This window comes from Apaloderma vittatum, unplaced genomic scaffold (assembly GCF_000703405.1).
Source record: "Apaloderma vittatum isolate BGI_N311 unplaced genomic scaffold, ASM70340v1 scaffold12769, whole genome shotgun sequence".
NCBI lineage: Eukaryota > Metazoa > Chordata > Aves > Trogoniformes > Trogonidae > Apaloderma > Apaloderma vittatum.
Genome location: NW_009737035.1, coordinates 5465 through 14075, shown reverse-complemented (window position 1 = coordinate 14075; position 8611 = coordinate 5465). Strand labels below are relative to the sequence as shown.

General features: G+C 41.5%; 1 protein-coding gene across 1 annotated transcript; it reads right to left on the bottom strand.

The window, feature by feature from the left end:
- Nucleotides 1-3170: 3170 nt before the first annotated feature.
- NRIP1 (nuclear receptor interacting protein 1) lies at nt 3171-6659 on the bottom strand. The gene has a single exon (XM_009877206.1). It carries the CDS (start codon nt 6657-6659, stop codon nt 3171-3173), a length of 3489 nt encoding a protein of 1162 aa, XP_009875508.1.
- Nucleotides 6660-8611: the final 1952 nt, after the last annotated feature.

The window sequence follows — 8611 nt, the reverse complement described above, 5'->3', positions numbered from 1 at the left end:
AGCTCCTGCGCCCTCCTTTTCTAATGGAGAAGTCCCCAAGGAAAACAATGGTGATTCCTTTTTACTCACCCATGCTACAAGATAAAAAACGATTAAAGAGCCTTTGGTCCTCAAGTTTAAAGGCTGTAAATGTAGATGGGGTAGATTCTAAAGAAGACCTCTCTTCCCTCGGGAGCGGTTACATCAGTGATACCAGAAGATTTCACACAGGAGACTGCTGCCCTCCTAGCAGCTGACTGAAGAGCATCCAGTTGGCATGCCCTACCCTTGCTCAAGGGCCTCACCGTTATCATACGTGCTGCTTGAGACCGCAATGTCTACAAGAGGTAAGATTCTTCCACGAGCAGCATGTCCTAAGCCTAAATTCCTGCATATTATAGTTTACTGACATCTGTGACAACGGTAATACCCTTTCATTAACATCACCTAAAAAGAAAGCTAAATCATTAACTGGTCAAACATTTTAACTTAAATGTTTTATAAAACTTTAAAAACTAAATGTTCAAAAGTATATATTATAACAATAGACTACCATAGAATAAATACATAGGTAAACACACTCCTAGACTCCAATATTACTTTTTGTTAGGGTCAGACTCTCCTCCCTACCTTTCATCTCAACCTTGTTTTGATGAAGTTTTCCCACCAGAATATTTCACATCCATTCAAGCTGCATTTTTACGTGGAGCCCTTCAAGTAAATGATAGCCCTGTATTTACTCTGGGGACCATCTATTATTCTATATTGTACACATTTCCTAGTTATATACATGTTGTTTCAAGAAAAATAATCAATTAAGACTTTAAGAGACATTTAGCGGATGGAACAAATACCATCTTTTTAATATTTCTGCTGGGTTGACTCATATAAAAAGAATTCAGTTCCACTGTCAATCCAAAATATACTTTATCTCATTAATGATTATTCTATGAGACATCTGAATTGTCATTGGGCCACTTATAAATGCAATATTAAAGACAAACAAAATTTTATTTTTATATTATACTTCAGACAATGACATTTAAAATGATATTAGATTTGTGTGAAGGTTTTAAAATATAAATCTTCTTTGTACAGCCCATTAATATATTATGCTTCACCCAAATAACATAAAAATATATCTTTAAATTGCTCTGTTATTTCTCATATAAACCAGGGGGGAATGTTTTGTATCAGATACTGCCAAATACTTGTGTTCCCTACAAGAAGGTAGCCTCCAGGGAGGCAAAACAGAATAGTGGTGCAATTTCCAGCCAGCAGACATGGAAGAAGTCCCTTTCCGTAGGGACTGCACTGGGAAGAGGGGAAGCCGATCCCAAGCAAGGGGCAGAGGACAAGCAAGCCAGCAGTCTGGGAAAAAAAGATCTACAAAATCAAACCAGAAAGGAAAAGAGCAAAATACCCCATCACTCCTCTCTGCTATGCAAACCCAAGATGGACAGAAACAGCAGTTTTGTCCTGTCATCGGCGCTCAATAGTGAAAATGGCCAAAATTAGAACAGAGCAGAGCTTGCATTATCTGTGCAGGCCAACTACTTCCCTGTTTGCTGATGGCAAACAGGGGATTATAGCAGTGAAACCAGAAGCCACAGAGAACTTCTTTCTTTTCAGGGGAGTAAAAAGTTCAGCAATCTGTATGGCTGCCAATAACGCACATAATTTAGAGGACGTGGATTTTGTTGTCCTCCTCCCCCATGAGGAGTAAGAGCTGCAAATGGAGTTGCACTGAAAGCACTAACAGGAAAGCGGAGCCGCACGGCTCTTCCCCAGCCAGCAATTCTTTTAAGGAGTCTCAGCTTTGACCGCAATTTTCAGTTACTCCCATCTCAAGCTGATATTGCCAGATGTTACAAATCACAGCGCAGGTGGGGATTGAGGAAAAGGGCAGAGGAGGATTTCTCGGACATGTCCCACTATCCATTACTGAACATGACAAACCCACAAATTTTATCCTTAGTGCAACCTGAAAATTTATTCTAAACCCAGATTTTCTGCAGGGAAAAGGGAGTGCATTAAACCATGCATCAGCTGCTCGGAGAGTAATAAATATTGGCAGAATATGGATTCCTTTCCCTGGTTGCAGGAAAAGGCCAACACATTTTTCATTAAAATCCTATTCCGTCTCTGAGTGGAAGTTTGATGTGCTGCTTTAGCGCAGTGGGTATCCTTCTGCAGGGAAGCAGGACGGTGCTAAACAGCCAATTCCGCTCATCTGCTTCACAAACTTTCCACCGTTTTCCTCACCAAATATATGCATTAAGCTTCTTAATCCTACTAATCTAAGAGGCATTTTGGATAGCCCCCTTTAAGCAAGGAAGCAACAGAAATGTGCCAACAAAAGGACTCATAACACAGTATTTTCATGGTCTACGAAAACCTGCCTTTTGTAAAAAGACCTAGAAAAAACCCTTAATTGTAACCAGTAACTTGTAATTATGGCTAACGATTCTGAGGAAGGCATTTGTCAAGAGCAGGGTAAGGAAGAAAAACAGATTTTACACCACTATTCTGGCAGGACCACAAACAAGATTTAAAAATAATAATAAAAAATTTGGAAGCACTAAAAAAAAACATTTCAGTGCATTTCAATTATTAACACTGACACAGGTCTTCCAATATGATGAGCTAATACCTTGGACGGACTGCTCCATTTCTTAAAAGTTATTATTAAAATTTCACAAAAACATACTAAACATTCAAAAAAGAAAAAAGAAAAAAAAAGAGAAGAGTACACTGTCTCTATGTTCAGGCTTCAAAAAAATAAGGATTACTTTACAGAGAGGGAGGGAAATGCAGCATTACCACCACCTAGGCTGTACGCTTACACTTTATGTTATGCCAAAAACTTGCAGATCCAATGAGACTCTGATCAAAGAGTACTCATAACTTAATCTGATACATACAGAAATATCTTGTACAAATTACAACCTTTCTAGTTTCCTTGTGGCAATCTATCATAAAGCAATTTTATCTACATGTATTTTAAATAACATCACCAGAAAAATAAAAAGTTTATCAAATGAAAACATGTTTCAATTAGACCATGCTTTTCTAAAATCATGCTCAATTTATACAGTAGTCAAGTTCATACTCATTTTTATTTTTACTTTTTCTTTTTTTAAACAAATATTCAAAACCACTGATTGTAAACTCATTGAGGAGGCTGTAGTTTATTCTGGCTCTTTTTTGATTGTTAGCACTTTTTCCAGAAGTCCATGCACTTCTCCATTTACACCAGGTTGATGAGAGGTCTTACTCCCCATATGGCTGTTGTAAGGGCTTCTTAAGTTACTAAAAGGAGTTTTAAGCTCTGCATCAGATGTCAACTCCTCTTTAATTGTAACATGAGTTGAATTACCAGTAAATGAAGGTTCATTCCAAATTTCTTTGTCATGTGCTTCTTGGCTACTAACAGAATTGCCGCTTTTCTGTAACATGTAGTATAATATTGGATTGGTTTTGGTCAGTCTCGGAGAGTCTTTTTCATAATCATTCTTGTCCATACCTGTGATCACCCATCTGATGGGCCCTTTTTCACTGGGCATGGGACACATGTTAAACTGGTCAGACTCAAGTCTAGATACCGTACTCCCCAAATGTTCAGGAAAGGGGGAACCGGCAGGACTTTTTACTGCCACAGGATACTGAAATGTTCTATGATCTATGCAATTGTTCTGTTGCACTGGGCTTCCCACTAATGCATTTACTGAAGAAATGCTGAACTCGGGTTTATTAATTGTTGCACTGGCTTTGTTTCCTTTTTTCTTGCCCTCTGTCAGTACATTATTCCTATGCTGTGACAGATCTCTCTCACAGTTTTCTGAGAGAAGCAGCTGTTTCAACACATTAAAGCCTTTACTATCTCTGGACCAACTCCTATTTTCACTTTCATTATTTGAACCATGACTTACAGCATATTTAAATTCAGCATCGCTTCTGCTGAATTTCAGTTCTTGCTGGTTAAGCAAAGGCCCGTAGAGTGCCTCGGTAGGAGAAGCGTGACTGTTTGCAGCATCAGACACATTACTTTTCATCTTTTTTAATGGACTTTCCAAAGGCTCAGCATGAAGCTTCCTCTTCTTCGGTATTGTGCAAAGACTCTTTGATTCAAGGTGTGTCAGCTCATTGTTTCGGTGACTTCTGTCCAGCTCATCTGCCGGGTAACTGTCCTGATTCTGTCTCAGCAACCTACTTAGCAGGCCGTTTTTGGAAAAAGAGAAATCTTGAGGTGAAAGAGGCTCAGATTTCAACTCCTCAGATGCTGGAGAAGCAGCTGTGTTTCTCTTCAGTGAATGAACAAATCCTTGAAATTTGTTACCCTTGCACTCTCTAACTGGTTGTGCATTTGAATTATATGGAACATTTGATTCCTCAGATGGTTCGGTTTTTATTTTCACCGTCAATATTTGCTCATTCAAAGCCTTATCTGTCTGTTCTTGAGAACTTTCATCTCTTAAAAGCATCTTCTCTTTCTTTTCACTTTTACCTTTATTGGGAGTTCCCAGAAGCAGCTGAAGGACAGTGCGCCTTTCAAGGAGATTTTCTATTTCCGAACCTGGAAGTCCTTGTTCAGCGGGTGCAGGCTGACAACTGAATATTCTGTTATTTTCCTCGTGCGTACCCAATTTATTCGTAAGTAGAGGGCTGTTCAATCTATCAATCAAGCCAACAGGTTTATCTGCATTCCCTGCTAGCAGCTGTTTGCCAGCTCTTTGCTCTTCATTTGACATGGAAGTCTGCATGCCGCACTGAGCGAGGTTCTGCAGCAGCTTGCTGGCACTGAACGCCGACGTGTTCTGGGGACTGTTGTTCCTGCTCAGCTTGCCTCCTTGGATTTCTTTGCTTTTCGAAAGGTCTATCAAATGTTTAGACGCGGGATTCACCAGTCGGTCCGGCTGGATGCTGCAGGCATATGGTGGCGAGCTACGCTTGACAGCTAACGACTGGTGGGAGAGATTTATCGGAGAGTCTGCTTTTGCAGAAGCCAGCAAAGGCGGAGTGCTCAGCGGAGTCATTCGATTTGCACTGGGGCTGTCGGTAACAGGAGTCCTTTTTCCAGTCTGTACAGTGAATTTTGCCACATCAGCTGCACTGTGTGGTCCCTGAGGGTCATTACTCTGGTCTACCTTTTCTTCACTCTTATGCCCAAGTAACAGCTGAAGAAGTGTTACTTTCTGATGGGGATTCAGCTTAGGAGCTTTCGGAGTGTCTTTCTCTTCCTTGATCTCTGGACAGGAAACTTTTGGATCCCAGTTACGAAGCAAGGACTGAGTCAGGTTATCCAGTGATGCAGGTGGAACTGCATCTGGTTTATCTGTCCTCTGCTTAAAGGATAGGTCTATAGGAAGACAGTTAGAATGGGAGCTTTCATCATCACTGCTGTCATCTGTAAAACTAGGATTGTTGTCTGAATACTCATCAATAGTCGTCGGTGTGCTGCCATCTTCAAAAATGCTAGCTCTTTCACTCTGCTCGTGCCCTTGTACATGTTTGGTAGTATTCTGGCTTTTGAGCAGATGCAAGAGCAAACTGTTGCTGGGAGAGGTTTTCACGTTACTTCTTTCCACAGTACTTTTGTATCCTGCAGTTTTGGGAGGCGAATGCATGACTCCTACCGAAGAACTCTGAAATGGTGCCATATTGCTTTTGCTAGATGCCGTTTTGGTTGATGATCCTGTTTGACCATTGAGATGGCTTGTCATTCCTTTTGCTAAACCAAATTGGCCAGTATCTTTCTGAGTGCTTTCTTGTAATCTGGCCATAGCCGCAAGTCTCTCGCTTGCTATTTGACTTGCATTTTGTGCTTTTAAAGCATGTTCCCTGGAGTACTGCTGCAAGTGAGCTTCACTTGAAAGGAGTAAAGCTAGCTGGCTGCATGCTACGCTGGGCTTCGGTGAAGCAGCAGGACTGGATCGTTTCTCTACCATGCTTGCAACAGCTTGTAACCTTGCAGCACATGACAGTGGCTCATTTATCACTTTAGGTCCACTCTGCACTGCATGAGGAGATTCTATGAACCTCTCCTTGGGCAGGTTCTTCGTTATATCAGGCAGGCTATTGTCCAGCTTCTGATCTTTCGCTTTGCTCTTCTTCAGCAGAGTCTTCAGGTGACTGGATGCAACACCATAGCACCTTAAATCTTTCTCCACTTTTAAAGAATCATGGCTAAGGGAGTATCCTTGCTCCTTAAGGCTCTGCCTAATCTGCTGTGACAGAGCAACACTCTGCAGCCTAGAGCTGAATGACTGAAGCAAAGAGGCAAGTAATGTGCTATCCTGTTTGCCTTTAGGCACATTTTCAACCATGCCAGCTAATAAAGCTTCCTTTTTCCCATCTAAATCCACAATGGAATCAGACAACCGCCTTCTCTTTGCTGCATTCCAGTCTTCAGAAGACTGCAACAGTCTTGCTTTTTTGAGGTGCAGCATGCCAGATCCCTGATATGTATTTGTGTTAAGAACTGGACCATTACTTTGACAGCTGGGAAATATATTTCCAGAGAGCTTAAAGTTTTGATCCTCTCCACTGTGCCCAGTAGACTTTTTGTCAACTGCAGTACCTGAGCCTCCTGCTGCTTGATGCATTAGTAATCCCTCTAGGTAAGTTAGAACAACAGAATCCTGGTGCATCTCAGAGCCAAGCTCTTCTCCATGAGTCATGTTCAATAAAAGTTTACAAAAGGGCTCTGGTTCTATTCACTTCAAAGACTAGTTTTGCCGTAGCTGAATGGAGACACAGTTAAGAAATAACAGGTAGATGTCTATAGTGTTCTCTCACAGGCTTTCAGAAATAATACAAAATGTCATATTCCAAGCAGGCTTCTTCCAGTGTATACTGTTTGATGAGTCAGGTTTCCAATCATATCAATCTGCTGATATCTAGAACATTTATGAAAGATGTTTAGGAGGAGCACTCAAAACATGGTTCCACCATAACAAAGTTCCACTAAGTATTTGCCGCCTTCTTTCTCCAGGAAGCCAGCTTGTTTTTCATCTGTTTCCATCTCCATCAAGCACATAAAATACCTAAGCGAAAACAAAACAAAAAAACAGAAAGAAAATATTTAGGATAAGATCTAATTGCATAAGACTTTTTTTTCTTTTCTTTTTCTCTTTAAATACATTTGACAGAGATTCAGGACATATAAGCAATAACCACATTCCAGAAGAAATTAAAAATCAAGTAACAGACAAAGTACATGCTAACTAATTTAAAGAACTTTGCAAAAACAATCCTGAGACAGAAAATTTTATAAAAAAATTAAGCTTAACTATTATAAGCACAGCTATTACCAGTGTGCATGGAATTCCTGTGTCCTACAGCTCAAAATAAGGAAAAACAAACATTAAAGGAAAAACTTAAATCACTCTAAATATAGTTTTAAAATAGCTATATTGGATTTTACTTCAGAGTTGCATCAACCTTTCTTTTTATTATGTAACTACACAGGACATGCAGACTATCACTCTAAAAGAGAATTCATGGGAAAAAGTATGCCTAAAGTCACCATCTATGTTCATGTTGAATCTGTTCTCAAATAACAGAATAGGTAGCATCATAAATATGAGCACGTTTTTGTTTAGCAGGTACATGATACTGCTAAAAGTAGAAGTCGTCACTGCTGCCCAGGACTATCTAGTAATGCAAAATCTAGTAAGACAGCACCACAGGCAGGAATCATGGAATGTTTTGGGGTGGAAGGGACTTTCAAAGATCATCTAGTCCAACTCCTCTGCATTGGGCAGAGACATCTTTAACTAGATCGCGTTGCTCAGAGCCCCATAAAGCCTGACCCTGAATGTCTCCAGGCATGGGGCCTCCCAGCTCTCTGGGCAACCTCTTCCACCACTCTCATTGTAAACAGTTTCTTCCTAACATCTAATCTAAATCTACCCTGCTCTAGTTTAAAACTGTTGCCCCTCATCCTCTCGCTACACACCCTTGTGAACAGTCCCTCCCCAGCTTTCCTGTAGGCCCTCTTCAGGTACCGAAAGGCCACTATAAAGTCTCTCTGGAGCCTCTTCTTCTCCAAACTGAAGAACTTCAACTCTCAACCTGTCTTCATAGGAGAGGTGCTCCAGTCCTTTGATCGTTTTTGTGTCCTTCCTCTGGACCCACTCCAACAGGTCCATGTCCCTCTTGTGTTGAGGGCCCCAGAGCTGGACACAGCACTGCAGGTGAGGTCTCACCAGAGCAGAGTAGAGGAGCAGAATCACCTCTCTCGATCTGCTGGCCACGCTTCTTTTGATGCAGTCCAGGATGCAACTGGCCTTCTGGGCTGTGAGCGCACGTTGGTGGCTCACGTCCAGCTTTTCATCCACCAACAATCCCAAGTCCTTTTCTGCAGGGCTGCTCTCTATCACATTATCCCCGAGTCTCCATTCCCCAGCCTCTACTGACGTTGAGGACTGCTCCAACCCAGGTGCAGGACCTCGCACTTGGCCTCACTGAGCCTCATGAGGTTCACATGGGCCCACTTCTCCAGCTTGTCCAGGTTCCTCAGGATGGCGTATCGACCACACCAAACAGCTCGGCGTCATGTGCAAACTTCCTGAGGGCGCACGTGAGCTCCCTGTCTATGTCATTGATGAAGATATTTAACAGCATTGGT